The sequence below is a fragment of the Chrysemys picta genome, chromosome 9 (genome assembly GCF_011386835.1).
Source record: "Chrysemys picta bellii isolate R12L10 chromosome 9, ASM1138683v2, whole genome shotgun sequence".
Taxonomy (NCBI): domain Eukaryota; kingdom Metazoa; phylum Chordata; order Testudines; family Emydidae; genus Chrysemys; species Chrysemys picta.
This window is the reverse complement of record NC_088799.1, coordinates 61,827,684-61,850,446: the sequence shown is the minus strand read 5'-3', so window position 1 is coordinate 61,850,446 and position 22,763 is coordinate 61,827,684. Positions and strand designations below refer to the sequence as shown.

The window sequence follows — 22,763 nt, the reverse complement described above, 5'->3', positions numbered from 1 at the left end:
CAAGGGTCTTCTCCATCATAGATATGAATGGTCCTACTCAGCAGTCGTTGCCATCTTCCCCAGTTAGACTCTGGCTTGCCGCTTTAGAGCCCTATCCAGCTAGTCCAGGCTCTGCTGTGCTCTTCTGCTGTGCACTTGGGAGCTGCTTTGCTTTCTGTCTGCTTTTTCTTGCTGCAGCTTTGTGTACATCCTGTCTTCCTTCTCTGCTCCAGAATAGCTTTCTGCAGACCCAGTCACTTGTCCTGCCATGGCCTACCCTTGCAAAGAGCCTAGAGGCAGTCTGTATTGATGTCAAGAATTATAACGTTCAAAAAACAGTCAGAGAACACTTCAACCTCGCTGGTCACTCAACTACAGATCTCAAAGTCACAATACTCCAACAAAAAAAAATTCAAAACAGACTCCAATGAGAAACTGCAGAATTGGAATTAATTTGCAAACTAGACACCATTAAATTAGGCTTGAATAAAGACTGGGAGTGGATGGGTCATTACACACAATAAAACTGTTTTCCCACGCTATTTTTTTCCTCCCTACTGTTACTCGCACCTTCTTGTCAATGGTTGGAAATGGGCCATCCTGATTATCACTACAAAAGTTTTTTTTCTTCTGCTGATAATAGCTCACCTTAATTAATTACCCTTGTTACAGTTGGTATGGCAACACCCATTTTTTCATGTTCTCTGTGTATATATATTTTCCTACTGTGTCTTCCACTGCATGCATCTGATGAAGTGGGTTTTAGCCCACGAAAGCTTATGCTCAAATAAATTTGTTAGTCTCTAAGGTGCCACAAGTACTCCTCGTTCTTTTTGTATTGGTTGTGTTGCCTTTGTGGCAAGGCCCATACAATACAGTCCATCTTGGAACAAATCTTCAGCCCGACTCCCAGACATCTGCAGAAATTCTCAGTCCATGATTAGGAATGTACCCAGACAGTGGAGATGCTTCATCTCATGAATAGAACAGTGGAAAAATCTGAGATTCCTTAGCTACATGCATTATTTTGTAGACTTACCTACACACGCATGTGTTCTCTTTTAACAATGAGCTCCATTTTGCTTCATTTGTTTAATTGATGGCTCTTCTGAGTGAGCAGAGTGGACAAAAGCCTATCAATGAGTTGAAGCACAATGTTAAATTGATGCAGTGATATGCACATGGTAGATGCGTAACTGCCATCCACTTTTCTCCTCTCCAGGTGTACAAGACGCTGAAAGAAGACAAAGAGAGATTCAATGACCGCATCGAAGCAATGGCTATGAAATCCCAAGATGTGAAGTCCACCTCTGGTGTGTAATAGCCTATCATAGCTACGAGCTATATCCCAGTTTTTAGAGTCTCAGAAGAAAGGGTTTTTCTTAAAAGTGATCATGATCACTTGGGACATCTAAAACTAGACTGGACAAAACACTCTTCAAAGCCCAAGGTAGCACTAGGCTAGGACAGGAGAGCACTTGTCACCCGTTGGTGTGTAAGCCTTTGGTACACTCAGCCTTGTGCTTTCAAGCATGCACAGTGGCGCTAGCCGTCCAAATGGCTCTCTGTAAAAGGGCAAGAGGAAAGCATAGGGAAGTTTCTAAACACCTTTTCTTGGCCATCTGGTAGCACTGTTTAAAAAAAAAAAAAAAAAAAGCTTAACCATATTTCATGTTTCCTGGAATTTGTAGATCATCCCCTTCCATCACTTTGTGAACCCAGCAGCACTTTGTGGTCCAAGAGACACTTCCAACTCACTTTCCATTTCAGAAACTATATTTGCACAATTACATTTCCCAGTTTAATTTTTATACTGTCAAGTGTCTCCAACTGCTGCTGAAATGGCAGCTTGACACAAAGGCCCCTGCACATCTTTTAGAGCATCACTTCTCAAAACTGTGGTCCGTAGACTTCTTCTGGGCCAAAGAATGAAACCTCTTGAGAACTGGCCAATGGGGACTGTGGGTCCTGGGCAGTGAGAGGTAGGTTCATGAGAGGTGCTCTCTTATGAAACCAATAGGAAGAAAAAGTTGTTGATTCACTGCATTTTGGAGGATTTGTAGATTACAGCCAGAAGATACCATTAGATCATCTGGTCGCACAGGTCAACGAATTTCACCAGTTACCCTGGTATTGAGACCAATAACTTGGACCACAGCAGATCTAAGCCAGAGCTGGGGTTGGGGGGGAGAACTCTCTAGGTTAAATGTTGGAACAGCAGTCTAATGACAGAGGTTGTTACTAGAAGCTCTACCACCTTCATTGAGGGGAGCTTGCTGATCCTGAGGAATCCAGAGATTAACTCTGAATTGTGGCTTCCCAAGTGCATTCTTGTTAGTTTGCATCATGCTGAATTAAGTCTAGTATCTTGTCTCTTCCAGAAATGGGTGCTGCCTCCCAGGCCACAACAGGTGAGAAGGAATCCAGGAATCGCCCTGAAAACTCTGAACTCGGTTTTATTTCTGTATGCAGGATAGTCAAATGTTCCTTAAAACAGGGTTTGAATGTGTGTTGGAGAAACACATTCCTATGAGCTGGTCTCCATCTCAATATATGAGTAAAAGAAAACATCCCCCAGGATTTTTTCCTGGTGGTTTCAAGTATTCCATGTATTTGGATTACTTGCAAGCTGTGCACTAAATGCAAGAGCGAAATTTTGATCCTGCCTTTAAGTGATTCTGGTTTTAAAATGTAAAGATTTCCTACATCAAAGATTTAAAGCAGCCACTTGGAATTTGGCATCTTTCAAACATGTCTCTATGTTAAGTGCTAGGATATTACCAGGATCAAGTGCTGCTTTAGTGGCCTCATCTCCCTGGTGTTTGAGCATTTTGCAGGCTGTGTGACTTACACAGATGTTGCAGTACTTCACTTGCTCAGCATTAACCAGTTGTTTGATCCTGTAAGGTTCAAAGACATTGAATCTTTGATGCTTTGTCTGGAATAAACTACTATCCTGAGCTATAAGGAGAATGTTTGTCTTACCTGAAGCTTTTAAAGTTGCATGTTGAGTGCCAACAATAAGCTTTGTGGGTCCTTGAATATGCTGCAGCCACTTCACCCAGCTATGTGAATTTAAGCAGAGCTTTTTTTAATGGAGGTGTTCTAAATATAACAGGAGCCTTGATGAACATTTGAATAGCAGTCTGCCGCTAAGTACAGTAGCAATGCTCAAATGAGTAAGCAACTCCATTTAATGCCTAGTAACAGGATGTCCCAATGCAGTTCTAGTTCAGCCTCATTATGCAGGTTCCTTTAACTAACTCTCTTTTTTTTTTTTTAAATAGCAGAGCAGGGGTTGACAACAGCTGAGCAGGGAGGTGAGTGAGCACAAGCCCGACAACAGACGCTATCTTATTGGATTCTTTTGTTCTGTCCAGAATCCTCTGCTGTGCCTTAGATGTGTTGGCTCTGCAGGGTAACTGGGTAAAAACTTGATTTAGTCACTAAACTTAGCAGGCCTGACTGGCACGTACAGGGAGCTAGGTATGCGGAGTTAAGAAGCAGTTTTTCCATAGTATCTCTTCTGATGCTAACTACACCTTGAGTCCTTCATTGTTTCAGGCTGTTCCTTGGTGAGGGTAGCGTCTCCCAGAATGTCATGTGGGATTTGAGAAGCAGCCCTCTGGGTGAGGAGATGGGAAAGAGCAACCTTTAGTGAATATCTAAGGGACAGCAGCCCACCAAAGAGAGTTACCAGTATTTGAAATGCAAAAGGATGTCATGATTCTTTCAAGGGTGAATGTTATCCCTTTGCTGTTTGGGGGCAGGCAGTGTTCCTGGTGGAGCTTTGTTGCTGTATTCACAGCAGGCTGTCTGATATGTTGCTTTGCAGCTCCAGAGACAGATCCAAGTGCTCGCCCTGAATGTCCATCCCATGCTCCTTTTCTGCTAATTGGTGGAGGCACTGCTGCTTTTGCTGCTGCTCGATCCATTCGGGCTCGTGATCCTGGGGCTAGGGTAAGGGATGTGCACAGCTCTGCTCTAGAGTGGGGCATGTCTAAAGCCAGATGATATGCTCCCTTTAGAGCTTGTACATTTCATTCTGCCATTCTCAACTTGTAAACATAGTTGAGGTTGTTAATGATTTCCCACGTTAAAGGTGCTGATTGTTTCTGAAGATCCTGACTTGCCATATATGCGTCCTCCTCTTTCCAAAGAACTGTGGTTTTCAGAGGATCCGAATGTCACAGAGACTCTGCGATTCAAACAGTGGAATGGCAAAGAGAGAAGGTATGTGCCATCTGCATGCAGTGATTAATGGGAATTGAATTAATTGCTTAATGTCATTTTGAGTGACCAAACTATGCTCACCTGTAAGTCATTGGCAGCCTGCTTAGGTGCGTGAAGACCTCCGGGCTTAAAATTGAGCATATTTCCATGCACTTATCTTCACTATGGATGGACAGCCTATTGAGAATACATATCCCACCATGCATTGTGGCTAGACTGCTCAAGGAGCACTCTGTGCTGGTACATGTAGTTTTCAAGAGTTACATCTTCGTACTGAAGATAACAGCTGCAAGCTGCACTGTTGAGCTGCTTAGTTCACTATGTACACTGACTGCATCTAGTCCCTGGCTTTAAATGCTGAGATTGTGCACAGACTTGTCAATTGGAAGCACCAAGCAACAGACTATAAACCTAGGATGTTGCAGTGCTGGAGACCATTATGGTGAAGTGCCTGTGCAGCGCATGAGTGTCTTACTGTTGCCCTAAAGCTGTATCTTTCTCTGTCTTCAGGGAAAATACTGAACACTTTGGAGCTGGACTGTATAACCTCCAAGAAATGAACATAAAGAACTTGATGCAATTATGTGGTGCAAAGCTAACCTCCGTGCAATTTTGACTAGAGCTGTATGGCTTCCTCCATTGCAGAGCATTGCTGTACTAGTGCTTGATTTTGAACAGTATAGACATCCCAGTTTTATGAAACAAAATCCTTTCTGGAATTTGCAAGGGAAGCGTGTTAACATATCAGAGGTTGTTTTTCTCTTTGTAAAATCCTGTATGCGTTTCGATGTGTGGGTGCTCTTCCAGTCATTGAGTAGCTGCTAAAGTGGGAAAACCAGTGATACTGTATATATTGGAACACTTTTTTTTCTCTACAGTATATATTTTCAGCCACCTTCTTTCTACGTACCTGCTCGTGATCTGCCTTATATAGAGAATGGTGGAGTGGCCGTCCTCAGCGGCAAGAAGGTTGGTACAGCATTAATCAGTGTTACAACACCATACATTTACACAGTGCTTTACAAACAGGAGAGCTTACAGCCTAAGAGTCTGTCTACACTGCATTTTAAAACCCGCAGCAGCAAGTCTGAGCCCAGGTTGACAGGTGCAGGCTCGTGGTACGCACTAAAAACAGCTGTGCAGACATTTGGGCTGGAGCTCCAGTTCTGAAGCATGGCAGTGGGGTGTTACTGATGCTGCCAAGCACTACCTGACCCTGTGCTGGTGTGCGTAGTTAGCTTTAGGAGCCTCCTTGCAAGTCTCGTGGTTGGAGTGAGTAGGGAGCCTGGCCTCTTCCTTTGAACCTGGCTGGCCATTCCTTCCTCTGTACACCTGGGAGCTGAGCCCAGATGGCCTTTGGTTTCAGTGAGCCTGTCTGTCCCTGGAATCATAGCAGGTGCCTGATCTGCATTCCCCTGAGAGTCACTGATCATGAAGAGGAACAAGCCTAGGGAAGGTTCAGTCTGAGCTTCGAGCTACGGCCAAGTTAAAACCTCTTGTTAGTTCTGAAGCCATGCTCCCTCCCTGGCTTCCTTTCTCCAGAAAAGGGAGCGTCTACAGAGAAACCTTGTTCATGCTAATGTATCTTTTGTGGCTGCTTCTCTGCCTGGTAAACCTATGCCCACTGATTAGAGAGCCTACGGGACATGTAAACCGGAGCTGCTCTCTGCATTGTGCCTTGCAGGTGGTGCATATGGATGTTCGAGGCAATGTGGTGAAACTTGATGATGGAACCCAGATATCCTATGATAAATGTTTAATTGCCACAGGTAAGTTCCATGGTGTGTCGTCTTCCCCTGACATGTTAATTCTTGGGCTGCCGGTAATGTCACACACCATGTTGGGGAGGTTCTTTGTTCTCTGGGACGGTAATACAGAACCCTTCAGCTGATGGGGACTAGAACCGAGCAACCTTGTCTAGGACAGTTACATGGACAAGGATGTGCCTGATGGGAATCTGTCTGGTCCAGTGCAGTCCAGCTCATCCCATGGAAACCATGGGATGTCTCCGTGCTCCGCTGACTGTGCCACAGGACAGCAGGGGAGGCATGCTAAGCCATGCCCAGCAATCTGAGAAGAGACTCTCGAGAAGATATGGGGAAGGAGGTTCTTGTTTCAAATCTGACATAAGGCTGAGTGCCAAGCAAGGCTCAAGGTCCTGCCTGCCTGAGGAGTGAGGGGGAGGATCTAACTCCAATCCCCTCTGTGGGGCATTGCTGCTATAGCCTATGATTCTTAGTCCGGGCTGCCAAACTCTTCTGATGGAGAAGGCTGGATTCCCTTTTGAATCATAGTCAGTGGGCCAGGGTGTGACATTAGGACACAGTTCATGGCAGATCACCCATGATTGTGCAACCCCCCACCCCTCATGGTAAGTGTAGAATACTGACCTTAAGGTGGTAACTAAACTGTTTGTTGTTACCTTACCTATTATTTCATAAATGGAGATATCCCATCTCCTAGAACTGGAAGGGACCTTGAAAGGTCATCGAGTCCAGCCCCCTGCCTTCACTAGCAGGACCAAGTACTGATTTTGCCCCAGATCCCCAAGTGGCCCCCTCAAGGATTGAACTCACAACCCTGGATTTAGCAGGCCAATGCTCAAACCACTGAGCTATCCCTCCCCCCCCTTTGTTCAGTACCTTGCCATCTTTAGTGTTACTTAGTGGGAAAATCATCTGTTTGACCTGTGTTCCATTCCTTCCCAATCCTCCTTCCTGAGTTTCTCTACCTCTTTCCTGGTTTTCCTTCTTTTTTCTCCCCCTTCAATTTCCTCCCTGAAGCTGTTCCACTCCCTTCCGCTAAAATGGTTAGCCCTGAAATGGCTAAACGTTGACCTTCAGGGTGCCATTGTAAGGGTTTAGAGTTAGCCCCATTTACAGATGATGTATGTATTATATTGGTTACTTAAGAATTCTCAGTTATCACTCTGAGGTTGGACAGGTTCTTGTCCCAAAATCAGCCCCAGTATTATTAAAATTACTGTTCGGGGGGGGCCCCGATGTGCACAGCTCCAACACTCACACTTTAGGAGCCCCTCTATATTTACAGTAGTTTAACACATTTAGCAAAGTCCCAAACTCTCTAACCCAGCAAGGTAGGTAGAGATAATACAGACTCTCCATCTGAACATCCACAGACTCACACCTTCCTTGCAGAACAACCTGAAATGTTAGCCATTATCTTCTTCATCACCATCACCTTCCTCACCATCTCCAGTGGCCATCATCCTGGCACCTCTCATCTCTTTCTCACCCCGCACATAGGATGGGCTACAACTTGTATAATAGGTTATGCTGATGCCACTCTGTGTAATGCATATTCAGTAGGGGTTTCTCCCCTCTTCCTTGTTTGTATTTCCTCACCCTATTGATGTTGGGGTGCCCTTCTCCTATAGGTTAGTATATTCATGATCTCATTATCATATGTCAGTTCGTTGTCATGGCACTCTTGTGGTCAGACATCTGCAGATGTTCCCATCCTCTACAGCTGGTGTTAGCTCATGTTCCTGTGGTTGGCTGGTGTCATTATGGACAAACTTCCCCCTGACACACTCTGTTCCCAGTTCCCCAAAACTTAGGGGTGACCATTAGGCCATTGACCTGTGCCAAACTTCATAGGCCTCAAGCCTTACGCTAACTGCTGAAGCCGATGTTTTACAGGGGAGAGGCCTGTAGGTTCCTTGTGTTACTGCTGAATAAAATAAATACCACAGCTAGCTCTTTGGCAGAGGTCCCCAAACTTTTTACCTCACACCACCCCTCACTGTGTCCACCCCCCACCCTGTGGTGACGTGGCTCCGGGACGGAGGAATACATATAGGGGTAAGAGGGTCGAGGCTGGGGCTACATCTGGGGGCAGGGACGGGGCCAGGAGTGGAGCCCTGGATGTGGGGCTAGGGTCAGGAGAGGAGCCGGTGGGTGGCACTTCCTCCATGCCCCCCACCCCCCCACCCACCGGTGGTGTGCCCCACAGTTTGGGGACCTGTGCTCTATGGGCTACAGTTAACATCCCAATGAGATTAATGGAGGGCAAGGGAGTCCATCCCTCTGAATGCTTGTTTCAGGCTGTCTGCAGACTCAGGCAGACATCCCTGCATTGGTTACACTTGAGACACATTTAGAAAAGTTTCTTCACAAACAGGGCTGAAAACTTATGACCTCCCCACCCCAAGATTCTGCATGTTCTGAATGTCCTGAAGGCTGTGTAAATACATCAAATGGGTTGTATTTGGCCACGTTTGACACTTAACAGAGCACAGTATTTTGAGCTCTTTAGTGTTGTTCATACCCGCTGATGAATTTGTCAATTGTCCTTGTCCCATTTGACAATATTGATTTCTTCTGAACCCTGTGTTTTGAACAGAGTTGAGATGTACACGAGTGTGTCTGGTGGGAGGGGAGGAGCAGGGGGTGGAATAAGTTCTGCGGCCGTAGGAGCCCAAACCCAGATTCTGCAGCTTTGCCTGGAGGGCTAGTGCTCTCATCTGAGTGTTGTGTTGCTAGTTGTGTCTCCTCCTATTATCAGGTGGTTCCCCAAGAAATCTTCCTGCAATCGAGAGAGCAGGGAAAGATGTGCAACAAAGGCTGACGCTGTTCCGCAAGGTAATTCCAAGGGGCTTTTTTCCTTGTGTGCTCTCCAAAGCCTGTCATGATGGGGTTTGTAAAAAGCAACAGAGAGTCCTGTGGCACCTTAAAGACTAACAGATGTATTGGAGCATAAGCTTTCGTGGGTGAATGCCCACTTCGTCAGATGCATAATGGGGTTTGTTACCCTCAGCCTGTGCTAACTCTGCGCTAACTCGGATTCTTAACAGATCTTGCCCATCAGGGACTGGTCAAGGTCAGTAACTAGAAGGTCCCTCATACGGCTTTGCTGGCCACAAGCGAGCTGACAGGATAGCTGTGTTAGCATCCCAGTACCTTGTCCCCAGGAAATTAGAGCCCTTGCTTCAGGATTTTAAAGAGATAAATTAGGGTTGCAGTAGCAAGTAATTATACACTTCCTTTGCATAGGACTTTCTCATATCTCCCAAGCATTTCACAAGCAATAACGAATTGAGCACCCTCCAACCCCCAGGAGGGGAAGGGTGGGGTTATCCTTATATTAGATTGGAACTACAAATTAGGCACAATAAGCGTAAATTATTTTCCCACAGCCATATTGGTTGAGTCAAGATATACTGATTCCAAGTCCAGTGCAGTAAGCACAAAAGCATTCTGCCCTTGTCTTCTCTGGCCCAGATGGATTAGAGCAGAGGATTTAAAAGTCTAGGAAGATTCCACTAACCACGTGACCAGCTATCTTTGTTAGACAGTCGCAAGTGCACAGAAATTTCAGTTTCAATGGTGACTAAATGTGAGTGGGGGATGGAAAGTTACCTCCTTGGCTCTTGCTTCCCTCTCCTTAGCCCCAGTATGGTGTATGTCTCCTGGGTAGTATCCCATCCCTGCTTGCAGAGGCCTTTCCTATATACAGTTCTGTTCTTCCTTGATTAAGGGCAGCATGATTAATAAGTAGGGCCCTACCAAATTCACAGTCATGAAAAACACGTCACAGACAGTGAAATCTGGTCTCCCACCATGATATCTGATCTTTTGTGTGCTTTTACCCTATACTATGCAGATTTCATGGCGGAGACCAGCATTTCTCAAATTGAAGTCGCGGTATTGCCACCCTTACTTCTGCACTGCCTTCAATGCTGAGCGGCCAGAGAGCAGTGGCTATTGGCCAGGTGCCCAGCTCTGAAGGCAGCACAGCCAGCAGCAGTGCGGAAGTACGAGTGGCAATACCATACCATGTCATCCTTACTTCTGCGCTGCTGCTGGCGGCGGCTCTGCCTTCAGAGCTAGCATTCTGGCTAGCAGCTGCCACTCTCCAGCTACCCAGATCTGAAGGCAGTGTCGCCACCAACAGCAGCACAGAAGCAAGGGTAGCACTACCGCAACCCCCCCTACAATAACCTTGTGCTCCCCCCACCCCACCCCAAAAAACTCCTTTTTGGGTCAGGATTCCTACAATTACAACACCCTGAAATTTCAGATTTAAATAGCTGAAATCATGAAATTTACAATTTTTAAATTCCTATGGCCATGAAATTGACCAAAATGGACCATGAATTTGGTAGAGCCCTATTGTCAGAACAGAAATTTCTTTAGATTGACCCCCTACAATAACGGAAGGTACTATAATGCAAGTATATAAACTGATGCACCCCCATCCCTCAACTTGGAATGCTGTCCAGTTCTGGACACCCCAGCTCGTTGGAGACTGTAGAGATGGGAAAAGCAATGAAGATGATCAGAACCATGGAGAGATTTCCTCAAGAGGAGAGATCAAAAAGTTCAGAGAGGATACTAATAAAAGGATAGGATGGAGCAAGGAATTAAACCTGTAGATTTAATGACAGGCTGATGAAAGTGCCTGAGCTTTGTCTACAACTGCATTTTACCTTGTTGGTAGTATGGGTACTGTTGCACCATTGCTAGCAAACAGGTACAAAATTTCCTTGTGTAGACACAAGGAAATTATTGGCATCTGGTACTAGTCAAGTCAAGATGCTGGACATTTGGATTGATCCCGTATGCAATTCCAGTGTTCTTATGCTCTATGAAATTATAGCTAGGCATAGACTGAAAGGGCAGTCAGTCTGTGGTTCAGTGGAGAGTTGACAGTACAAAAGTAATACCCATGTTTGTTTGCAGTCCCTCCTCTTCCTGCTACTGGAATGGTGGAGGACGAAAGGCTGGGCTCAGTGGACTGCTGGTCTTGCTGGTTTAGGTGCATTGTGTCTGCAGCATTGGTGGTGTTTTGAAATCTAAATGGGAGGAAGTTGGGGCTCTGTTCTAGTTCAGTCACTGAACCAGTGATAAGGAGCCGTGCTGTGTGCTACCGATTGGCAGACCAGCTTTTAGTCCTGAACTCCTGCTGAGCGCCTGGAGGGGATGGCATACTCAGCTGGGGAAGGGAGAACGTGAGCAACATGGTTCTTGGTTGCTTTAGGGTGATATGTGGAGGCCCATTTGGAGCACCATTAATTGGGATTAGGCTTCTTGGCTGGAGGGGAATTGTTATGAGGAGATGGTTCACCCTGGGAGTGGGAACGATCTCTGTGCTCTGGATCGCTGCAGGTGGGTCAAATCAGACTGCAGTGGAAATTCAAGAGTTACTGCTGAAAGTACAGAAGGGGAAATATGTACAGCTGACTCTTAGCCCAGAGAGTGTTTCCTGTAATTAGAGTGTGGGACCGATTTCTTCATGTTCACAAATCATTTGGAGGGAGGTCCTAGAGCAAAATGCTATCTGCTGTTGTCACTGACTGGGGCATCTGAAATGGAAATAAATCTTCTTACAGATTGAGGACTTCAGAGCTCTAGAAAAAATTTCAAGAGAAGTCAAGTCCATCACCATTATTGGCGGCGGCTTCTTGGGTAGTGAGCTGGCCTGTGCTCTGGGAAGAAAGGGTGAGTGGATTGCACCAGGCCACTTGCTTCAGTCTCTTGCACGAGGCAGCACATGTGAGCCTGACACGTGAGACTGCCATATGTCAAGAAACCCCTGAGAGACCCAAGCTAGAAAAATCTGAGGGCTTGTCTATTCGAATGCTTAGTTTGCAGCAAGCTAGGGTGTGACTCTACCCCTTGCTAGCCTGCCTCTCTGAGTGGACCCTGCTGACGCGAATTAATGCTTCCTCAGTGCACTTTGGCCTACTTGTGTTTCAAAGTAAGGTAGGTGAAAGTGCACTAGGGAACTTTTAGTGCATGGCAGCAGGGTTCACATAGACCAGGGGTGGCCAACCTGAGCCTGAGAAGGAGCCAGAATTTACCAATGTACATTGCCAAAAAGCCACAGTAATACATCAGCAGCCCCCATCAGTCCCCCACCACCACCATCCCCAGCACCTCCTACCTGTCAGCAGCCCAACCGATCAGCACCTCCCCCTCCCTCCCCATCTCTCCTGCCCACCCCAAGCAGCTATTTTGCAGAGTACAGGAGCCTCTGGGATGGAGGGGTGAGGAGCAAGGGTGCAACAGGCTTAGGGGAGGGGGCGGGAAGGGCTGGGGGCGTTGGGGTAAGGGGTGGAGTGGGGCGTGGGCTGGGGTTGAGCAGTGGAAAATTGGCACCTGTAGCTCCAGCCCTTGAGTCAGCACCTATGCAAGGAGCTGCATATTAACTTCTGAAGAGCCACATGCAGCTCCGGAGCCAGAGGTTGGCCTCCCTTGACATAGACGCTCATTGTGCAACAGGCTAGTGTGGGGTAGATTTATACCCCAACTTGCTGTGAACTACATATTCGTCTGAACAAGCCCTCAGATTATATTCTTCCCTCTTCTCCCCCCACTTCTGGCCTTATTTTGGGAAGGGAAGGCGGGGGCTCGGGTTCCCTGCCAGTCAAGGCAGTTGGCCAGTGGAACAGATGTCTGATGTCTGCCTGCAGTGGTCCGGTGCATTATCACATGAACTCTTGGCTGGCTGGGTAGACTTGTGAGGCTCTCCATTGCCCCCCACACATCTCCTTAGCTAATGGTCCAGTAGTCCAGGGCCCCAGAGTATTTTGAAGTGCTTCCCAGTTCTTTGAGCCTGGCTCTCGTGGGCTTGCTGTCTGGAATAGCAGGCAGGTTTGAGTACATTTGGAGATCAGTGCTCCTTGTGGAAAGGTCAAGTTTGCCTTGTAAATGAAGCCCCACTCCAGTAATTCTCCCAAAGGCCTGTGAGCACAAGCCCAACACTGCTGGTTTGGGTTTTCACTAGCAAGTGTGCATACGTTCTTGAATATCTTCCTCACCTAACTTCTGCAGGTCTCCTAAGGAATAGGCCTCTCTGTGTGGATGTAATTCGCCCTTGGGGCAGTTAAATGGACACCGCTAAGACTGTTTTAGGCAAACACAATCTGTGTGTAAATCCAGTGTCTGATCCCACAGAGTGCGCTGGTGCCAGTCAGGGATCCAGACAGTGTCTGACTCCAAAGGCCAGAGACAGTTCCTTTGTTACTCACCTGTGAAGCGAACTCTGGAAGCCAGGACACAGGGCTAGAGTGACTTGTGTCTAGGAAATTGCAGTAATAAAGGACTTGAACTCCTTTTGTCTAAGCAGTGTAAACTATCATGAAACAAGCATAGAAACAGTTTTGCCTAGCTCCTCGTTATCCATGTGGTATAAAGGGGCTGCTCTCTGGGTCTCTTCACAGTACAAGCCACAGGGCTGGAGGTGATTCAGATGTTCCCAGAGAACGGCAACATGGGCAAGGTCCTGCCTGAGTATCTGAGCAACTGGACAACAGACAAAGTCAAAAGAGGTAAAGCTGTTCTTTAACCCCTTCCTTTCTTCAGAGCTCCTTCTCCTACAAGGTAGCCTGTGGGAGCAGTAGAGTAGATCCATCCTCACGAGTATTACTCTTGTAAAGTATATGACAGCAGCCCTCCTGGTGGTAGAGCACTACCGTCTCATAGCTCGTCCCCAGCGAAGAGCCTCTACCTTTTTGTCGGTGAACTCTTAGCCAGACATCTCCTTCCATGGGAATTGATGTCCTCACTGACACCTTTGATAGTGTCACTGATTCCATCTTTCATGCATGTGCTGTAGAATCTCTAATCTGATTAGGTTTTAGGCTTAGCTGGTTCTTCTCACTTGGACCTGATCATACGCTCCTTTGCATGCAGCTCTGGAGCTATGGCTGGACTTTTGACCCTCTCTGTGTCCCCTCTGAGGAATGTCCCTTCCCTCCAGAGGAGGGGGTCCTGCTTGAGCATTTGCCTAATACTGAGAGGGGATTTCTGGTGCAGAAGAGGCACAGGTTCGCTGCCAGGCAACCCATGAGCAGAACAGGACATGTTTTGTCTAGAACAACTGGTCTGTTTAGGTGGCACAAAACAGCCCTAAAGCTGGCTTACCTGGCTGCTTGAGGATTCCCTGGGTAGCACAGAGCCAGCATGGTGGGTCCTATGGCACCTGTCCTCCCAACCATTTGTGCAGGGGGCATGGTCGGGGTACCCTGTCCATGGCGATCTCTGTAATTGCCCTGAGGCTGTTCTAATTTGTGGCAGGAACAATACTAGCAGCCAGGTCGCCCCAGCATTCTGGGAGCAAAGTGTGGCTTCAGGACTTGACATCCTACCCCTCTCCTGAGCTGCATCGAACACAACGTCCACAGCCTGGGATTCTGCCTCTCGTTTTGTGCCTCAGCCATCTAGCCTGGAGTAAAACTTGTGGAAGAGGGAACACATCTTGCACAGCCTCCCATCTTGAGCAAACAAGGCCCTGTTTGTCCCTACTTGACGGGATTAGCAGGCCGAGCTGATAGGGTCTGAAGTACTTTTTTCTTCTTTGTCATTTTCCATTGAGAATAAGTTCTTGTTCTCTCGAGGGTTGGGATGGAGGAAGGAAGTGGACTGATCACCCAACCCGCTAGGGAGGCAGAATAGAGCTAATGGGCTTTTGGGCGTGGGGCTTAGCCACAGGGCATAGTGACTGACAGGGCTGGTCTGCTTCTCTTCCACTGGTCCTGGAACATCCCTTGTACGGTCTGTGGACCTGGCTGGAATGGAGCAATATCTAACCTATGTATCCATTATAGTGCCTGAGGACTGGAAAACAGAGCACCCAATCCCTGCATGTTTCTGTGCATGTAATTTGCATCTCCTTACAGTCAGTCACTTGTTGCTGTAGTTCCTGTGTTTCTAAACAATCCTCTTCAGACTCGTTATAGTGGAACCTCAGCATTACAAACACCTCGGCAATGGAGATGGTTTGTAACTCTGAACAACTCGTTATGGTTGTTCTTTCAAAAGTTTACAACTGAACATTGTCTTAATACAGCTTTAAAACTTTACTATGCAGAAGAAAAATGCTGCTTTTAACCATCTTAATTTAAATTAAACAAGCACAAACATTTTTATTACCTTGGCAAATGTTTTTTAACTTTCCCTTTTTTTTTTTTTTTTATTAGTGTACATTTAACACTATTGTATTTGCCCTTTTTTTTTTTTTTTTTTTGGTCTCTGCTGCTGCCTTGATTGTGTACTTCCAGTTCCAAATGAGGTGTGTGGTTGACCGGTCAGTTCATAACTCTGAGGCTCTACTGTAGTTGGTTTCCTTTCTGTTCACACTTTTACTCTGGACTCTGTGGATCCTGTGTACAACAAAGAGAAGCCAGTGTCCCTTAGCTGCTGAGCCATTTGCAATTCTGCCTGGTACAATCAAGAAGTGGTACATTGCTTGCATGTCTGCACCACACAGTTTGGCTTCCTCTGAAATCTCTGCTCTTCTCCCCCGGCCTCCAGTTGAGTGTTCTGTGTTTTGTTTCCAGAGGGTGTTAATGTCATGCCCAATGCTGTGGTGAAGTCCGTCTGTGTCTGTGGGAACCGGCTGATAATTAAACTGAAGGATGGAAGAAAGGTAAATGCTAGGAGCAGGTAGTGAGCCAGACACTTTGCAATGTGAAGAAGGAACCAGTAATGTAACCAGTCTGAATTTCTGTCTCCATCAGGTGGAGACTGATCACATAGTGGCAGCAGTGGGCCTGGAGCCCAATGTGGAATTAGCAAAGTCTGCTGGCCTGGAGGTGGACTCTGATTTTGGAGGGTTCAGGGTGAATGCAGAGCTGCAGGCACGCTCCAACATCTGGGTTGTAAGTGTGTGCAGGTGGAAGATTCTTCTTTATCTGCTGTTTATGTTGCAGTGAATAAGCATGTACGTAGAACTGTGATTACAAACCCAGTTTAGGTGAATGGGTGAATTGTGGGCTGACAATGGTAGAGAGCAGCAGCGTCTCAGCAATGAAGCTGTCTGGAGCCTTACCGGCAATCTTAGATAGCTCATTAATGCACGGTCGCTGGCACACCTTGTTCCTGTAGTCAGAACTGTGTGCAAACTTCTACTTGACAAGTATGAGCACTAAATGCATGAGGAATTGGCATATCCCAGTAACCCCTCACCTCTTTGTCTAATGCCAGAGGAGTCCTGTGTTAACACACACAGGTCCCTTTGGCAGGGAATCCAAACCTCCTTGAAGTGTGATCAGCATGACCACAAAACTATCTTAGTTTTCCCGGTTCTGGCAGAAGTGCTGAAGCCATGGAGACCTGCTAAATCGGAGGCTGTCCTGCAACCCTTTGTTTTCTTTCCCTTTATGGTTGGGCAACATCTCCCATCATTCTTTTTCTCTTTAACTTTCCTTTTCTCTTGTCCATTTTTCATTGTGTGCATCTCTCTTTAAGGCAGGAGATGCTGCCTGCTTCTACGATATCAAGCTAGGCAGAAGACGCGTGGAGCATCATGATCATGCTGTTGTGAGTGGAAGATTAGCTGGAGAAAACATGACAGGAGCTGCTAAGCCTTATTGGCATCAGTCAATGTTCTGGTAGTTTTACTCCCTCTTTCTATATACCTTTTGTCACGCTGTCCGGAGTGGCTTACAAGTATGAGTGTCAGCCTCAGGGCAGACTGTCACAGAGCAGGGCACGAGCCCCAGATTGGTTGTATGTTCTTTAATTAGATTTCCAGTAACAAGTGTGAACTCCCAACATACTAGTCTTACCATGGAGTCTCAGACAGTCCCCTTGGGCACGCCAGTCTAAAGCTTGCCTTTGTGATAGATAGTCCCTTACACCAAAAATCACAATAATATTCAGTTTACTCCCAGTCCCAACGGACTTACCCAGGTCAGTTGCACCCAGATCTCTCACCAAAGACCACCCTTGTAGCTAATACTGTAATGAACTAACTAAAGATTTATTAACTAAGAAAAAGAAATGAGTTATTTACAAGGTTAAAGCAGGAAATATACACACACAAGTTAGTCTTCCATTCCAAATGATAATAGAAACTTCTGTAATTAAAAACTTGAGATGTCCTTTAGGGCTCACCCAAGCTCAACTGTTGGGGACTCCTTGCCTAGGCTAAGAAACTCGCCCCTCAGAGTTCAAGCAGCAAAGGAATAATCAGTTCTCCTTAACAAGCCTTTTTATTCCCTTCCCCCAGCATTCAAGCTGTGATGGGATGAGGGCTTGGGCATGTCCCCTCCTCAGAGCTGTGGGGGAAACAATCAACAAGGCCTTATTCCACAATGACACATTTGGACACAGTAATCCTTCCTGATGGGCAGGGGATAACACCTCTTGTGGTGAATGAGTAATTCACACTGGGCAATGTTTCTCCCCTGCCTGGGGGGATTTACAGTCTGAGCAAATGTTTAAACATTACCTTGTACCATGGGAGCAGCTGTTCTAAGTAGGATTAATACATGCAGCATCCTACAAGCATTCTATTTTAACTGTACTAACCCACGGGCGAGCCAAACTGGGTCTAGCTCGGCATTTGTCAGTGTGTGGTGGCTAAAAGTTACTCTCCAGTCCTTTGCTGTGTTGCCAGACCAGGTACCGCGGCGTACCATGGCATAGCGCTCACTGTGGAGATCCTGTGTATTTGGCCATCCAGAAGCACATTTGATTGCTGAGTAGCTCTGTGAGGGGTGGTGCATTGCAATATTTCACTGTGAAGTAACAGGCAAGTTTGCTAGGTCATCCCCCCCCTCCCCTGTTGGGTTAGATCTACACTTGTCCATTGAGAGCTGTGCAGCCAGAGCCCCCTGCAGGTGCTGGCTGGCACCTCTAGTATTCTGCCCACCAGGTAACCCATCTCGGCACAAAGTTGTTCTGGAGAAATTGGATGTTCTGTGGCCTCAGGTTTCTTTTAAATCAATCAGATTGTTAAATGGCTAGTTAAGGTTTCAAACTGGGACACTGCAACGGTCTGTTTCTGTTTATTGGTAGGAGTGACCTGGGCCCTGACGTCGGATATGAAGCCATTGGCCTTGTAGACAGTAGCTTGCCCACTGTAGGAGTTTTTGCGAAAGCAACTGCGAAAGACACACCGAAGTCTGCAACGGAGCAGTCAGGTAGGGGAGCGGTGTTGCTGGAGGCTGTACAGCTGCCTGTAGAGGTGGTAATACGTGGAAGGATGTCATGTATTGAAGGCAGTCACTCCACTCCCCTGTGGCAGGGGTTTCAGAACTGCAGGCTGGCTGAGCATCAGGAGACACCTGCCCTTTGAACTTGGCTCGCCTTGAGAGTGCTTCTGGCCACACCACTCTGGAGAGGGGAGCAGCACCCTTGTGGTTGAGTTCTAGGCAATGTCGGTGTTCCTCTGGTCAGGTTGAGATCAGTGATCTGTGCATCTGGGGACAGCATTCTCCGTCTAAACAAAAAATAGAGAGTTTCAGCTTGAATCTCCTCTGCCTCATGCAGGAAGCAGTGTCCAACCTTCGTCCACCACAAGGCAGGTCATTTTGCTGCAGGGGATGAGCTCTGACCAAAGGTTTTGGGGGTGGAGGGGAGATGTAGGAATGCAGTTTAGTGGCTCACCTTGGTATAAAAATTGTTGGATAGCAATACTGGGGATGCTGCTGTGACGGCTCTCGGGATACCCAGGACTGAGAACCACATTGTTATCCCTGCCTCCAACATCAAGGAGCCTTGTGCTTGGCTGGGTGCCAGCTCCCTGCTAGCCATCCAAGCACTTTCCTCTGGGCTCTGCCAGCCCTTTAGCTTGCAGGGTAACAATAGGTGCATCTGAGTCCCTTTGAAGCGTTCCCCTGTGATAGCCAGCTCCTGACTCTGGCTGCTCACAGAATTACCAGGTCTGCTGTTCCCAAAGGAACACGGTACACCCCAGTGTGCATGATTCCACTCAGGATCAGCCCTTTGCTTAACATCACAGCACTTTGAAAACAAGAATAAGTTTATCACTAAAGACTAAAAATTCCAGAGGTAGTAAGTAAGGGTCTTGGAAACAAATGGTTACATATCAAACAAAATTGTACGGCACTTTCTAGAGACTACACTTAACGAACAAGTGACTCTCTTGTGTAAAGAAGCTTATTTCACCTAGGACATGTCTCCTCTTCACAGTGGTGCATTGTATTTTGCAACATTGCAGCTATTGGCATGGTCTGGATAGGCAATTCAGAGCTCTTATAGCAGGCTTTGCCTTGCAGACTAAAAGCTGCACTCTTGCATGACATTTCCAGTGTGCGACTCTCCCCTGGGTTTGGTGGGGTTTTTTTTGCTGTAGGGACTGGCATCCGCTCAGAAAGTGAAACAGAAGCAGAAGCCTCTGAGATTACAATCTCTGCCAGCTCTCCCTCAACACCTCAAGTTCCAAAGCAAGGAGAAGACTATGGCAAAGGGGTCATCTTCTACATCAGGGATAAAGTGGTGGTGGGAATTGTCTTATGGAACATCTTCAACAGGATGCCAATTGCTCGAAAGGTCAGATGTTTCCTTTCTATTGATGAGTGGTTGGGGCACTTGAGTTCACCAAGTGTCATGTATGCAGCATGTGTCGGCAGCAACCGTACATATCAGAGCAGCAGAATACATTTTCATAGTAGGAAATTGTGGCTAAGTACTAGAATCTAATGTACCTTCACCTGCGATGTCTTGTCCTGTCTTTAAAGCCAACTGGGAAATAGGTAGACAGGCTATTTTTGTAGGGAGAGTAACCCTATCTTTATCCCTTGCCGGACATTCTTTCTTGCCAGGGGACTGTCTTTTTGAATGGATCATAGGAATTGCCACAGCAGACCAGACCATTGGTCCATCTAACCTAGTTATAGTGTTTCCAGCAGTGGCCAGTAATAGGTGGTTCAGAGGAAGTGTAGGAAACCCCCTATTGGCAACTAGAAATGTGGACTCCACATACATAGCGTGTGCAGCCCTCAATGCCCTCTTCTGTCTCCTCAGATCATTAAAGATGGAGAGGAGCATGCTGACCTCAATGAAGTAGCAAAGCTCTTCAACATCCATGAAGATTGAGCCCCTGCTCCAAGACCCATCTGGCTGGGATGCATCGGTGTAAGTGGGGACGCACATGCTGCAGACTGAGAGCTCGCCCCGCCTCAGAGCGCTGACTCTGTGTTCCGAGTACTTTGTGAATATTTCCAGTAATCTAGAACTCTAACATTTGCACCAGTAAATAAAACCAGATTCTTCTAAATTCAAGGCCTTTTTCCTAAAGATGTGAGTTGTTGTGGGAAAATTAGTCACTTGTTGTTTGCTTCACTAGGGTGAAGGCAGTGGTGTTGTCTGCTCCCCTAACGTTCACATTCTAGCAGCCTGCAGAGCTACCACCTGGGATTGAGTGTACACGTTCACACAGTATTACCCTGGGTGTTTGGCACGTCCATCCTTCGCTTGCTTTAGGAGGGCAGTTCTTCAATTCTTGTGTTTCTAGAACTCCAGGCTACCATCCTGAGATGCTGGCTAAACTACTGCAAATTCAGATAGAGGACTTTATGCAGTAAGAGATGGGGAGAAGAATCTCAAATGTGTACTTAAAAATCACAACACAGAGTTCTTGCACTCATTATCAAATATGTGCTCCCCAGGCAAGTACTTATAGGCTGGGAACAAGTCATCCTTTAACCTCTTTTAAGCTAAATAGATTGAGCTCCCTGCATCTTTCACAGTAATGCATGTTTTCCATTAATCATTCTCATGGTTCTTCTCGGAACCCTCTCCAGTTTATCAACATCCTCCTTGAATCGTGGACACCAGAACTGGACATAGTATTCCTGCAGCAGTCACGCCCGTGCCAAATACAGAGTAAAATAACTTCTCTACTACTTGAGATTTCGCTGTTTATGCATCCAAGAACCACATTAGCCCTTTTGGATTGCACTAGTAGCTCATGTTCAGCTGGTTTGAGCCATGATGGATAATCTTTTTTGGAGTCACTGCTTCCCAGGATAGAGTCCACCATCCTGTAAGTATGGCCTACATTCTTCTTGGAGTAATTGCACATGTCCATTCCACTGTAGGTATGTACACCCCTCATGCACAGTTATTGGAGAACTTTTTTCCCTCAGTGGTACTTGTTGGGGCAGCTCAAGTGCCCTCTGCCATTCTGCACCACTGTTTGCAGGTATAAGAGGACAGAGCCACCCTCTCCTCTCCTTCAGTTCCTTCTGACCACCAGTGGTGGTTGTTGGAGCACTTCTGGTCTTGCTATTGCGAGTTTTTCCCTCACCCTTTGTATATTGTTTTTGTTCTCTTAGTAGTTAGCTAGGTAAAGAGCACAGTTAGTGCTTGTGATAGGTTTTAATTTTAGGTCCAATTTGGACCAAATTAGAATCTTGGTACCAGGATCAGTACTGTAGCCATACTTCACTTTCTGGGGGGTTTAAATTCTGCCAGCTTTGTGCTAAGACAGTGCTGGTCAGCGACCCCCCACCCCAGCTGCCTAAAATGTTTGGAGAAGTCCCACATTTTTCTAAAAAAAGAGAGAGCAGCAAGATTTAAGTGTCTCCTTATGGAGGTGGCATTCTGCTCTCCATCAGAGCTGTCAGGTTCAGAACATACTCCAAATGCTGCACCTTTGGTACAGCACACACCACCCAAGATGTCTTCAGCACCTCATTCTGTGTCTCTGGTACTGAAGAAAAGACGCACATCATCCCAGGACTCAGTACCCCATTCAGCAAGATCAGTGGTACCAAGGCCATCTAGAAACACAGACTCTGGAAGAGACTGAGGGGAAGCATTCCTCATCTAGAAAGGGGATAGTAGATGCTGGAACATGTGCCAGGTCCGTCGATGCTGACCCCTGAAGTTCCTATGCAAGATATCAAACCCAAGACCCAATTCCAGTACTGACTATGGCAGAGGTGTATGTAGCTGCTAAGAGAAGTACTCAACCTTTCAGTACCAGTGTTTCTGGGCACTGGAGTGTCTCCCTCCCTGCTAGGACCTCCACTCACCCATATCAATTGACTTACTTGAGGGTGCACCGATATCATCAGCTCTGCAGACAGCATTCTCTGATGACCAGGACCAGGACTGAGCAGCTGGAATTTACTCAGACAGCTCCTCCACCACAAGAGACAGATCAGACATTGCCTCAGCATCATGATGTGTCTTCTTCATCGCCAGATGAGGTTATGGAAATGGTGAGTGATTCACCACCACTAGAGGCTCACCACAGGCTCACCAAGAACTGCTTAAAAGGTTGGCCTTATTGTTAGACATTCACTCGGAAGAGGTCTGCAAGAAATCCCACAAGCTAGTGGACGTATTAACTTTGATGGGGCTCTCCAAAGCGGCACTCCCGATTAACAGAGCAATTCTGGAGCTGATCAGAACACTCTGAAAGACCCCTTCTTCCCTCCCTCCTATGGCAAAATGGGCAGAGAGGAGATACTATATCCCTTCTAAGGATTTCAAATACCTCTACTCTCACCCTCCCACAGGTTCTTTAGTGGTGGCGGCAGCTAATGAATGGGAGAGGCAGGGGCATTGAGCATCGACATCAAAGGGGAAGGAGTTGAAGAGACTGGACTTGCTTGATCGTAAACTTTATTTGATGGGGGCTGCAACTTAAAATTGCCAGCCAGCGAGCTCTTCAGCTCTTCTACATCACTGTGACTTCACTCTGTGGGAAAACATCATGAAGTTTAAAGACAAGCTACTGGAGTTCAGTGTGATGGTGGAGGAGGGCAAGCTGGTGACCAGGGCAGCTTGGATGCGACGGACCCAGCAGCTCAATCTATGGCATCA

General features: G+C 46.7%; 1 protein-coding gene across 23 annotated transcripts in view; it reads left to right on the top strand.

The window, feature by feature from the left end:
• AIFM1 (apoptosis inducing factor mitochondria associated 1) overlaps positions 1-20,205 on the top strand; it is a 37,233-nt gene extending 17,028 nt beyond the window's left edge. For 4 of the 23 annotated variants that reach the window (XM_065556349.1, XM_065556350.1, XM_024111696.2 and 1 more), the window contains 16 exons: positions 1,202-1,292; positions 2,361-2,390; positions 3,270-3,299; positions 3,815-3,939; positions 4,082-4,212; positions 5,091-5,181; positions 5,897-5,981; positions 8,740-8,816; positions 11,567-11,675; positions 13,400-13,507; positions 15,518-15,606; positions 15,698-15,838; positions 16,428-16,570; positions 17,982-18,106; positions 19,282-19,478; positions 19,953-20,205. In XM_065556349.1, coding sequence (XP_065412421.1) covers positions 1,256-1,292; positions 2,361-2,390; positions 3,270-3,299; positions 3,815-3,939; positions 4,082-4,212; positions 5,091-5,181; positions 5,897-5,981; positions 8,740-8,816; positions 11,567-11,675; positions 13,400-13,507; positions 15,518-15,606; positions 15,698-15,838; positions 16,428-16,570; positions 17,982-18,106; positions 19,282-19,478; positions 19,953-20,024 — 1,590 coding nt within the window. In that variant the 5' untranslated portion in view covers positions 1,202-1,255 and the 3' untranslated portion in view covers positions 20,025-20,205. Of the gene's footprint in view, positions 1-1,201; positions 1,293-2,360; positions 2,391-3,266; positions 3,300-3,814; positions 3,940-4,081; positions 4,213-5,090; positions 5,182-5,896; positions 5,982-8,739; positions 8,817-11,566; positions 11,676-13,399; positions 13,508-15,517; positions 15,607-15,697; positions 15,839-16,427; positions 16,571-17,981; positions 18,107-19,281; positions 19,479-19,952 lie in introns of all 23 variants that reach the window. The other 19 variants (XM_065556348.1, XM_042853356.2, XM_005310916.4 and 16 more) reach the window with 7 other exon arrangements.
• The last annotated feature ends 2,558 nt before the right edge of the window (positions 20,206-22,763 follow it).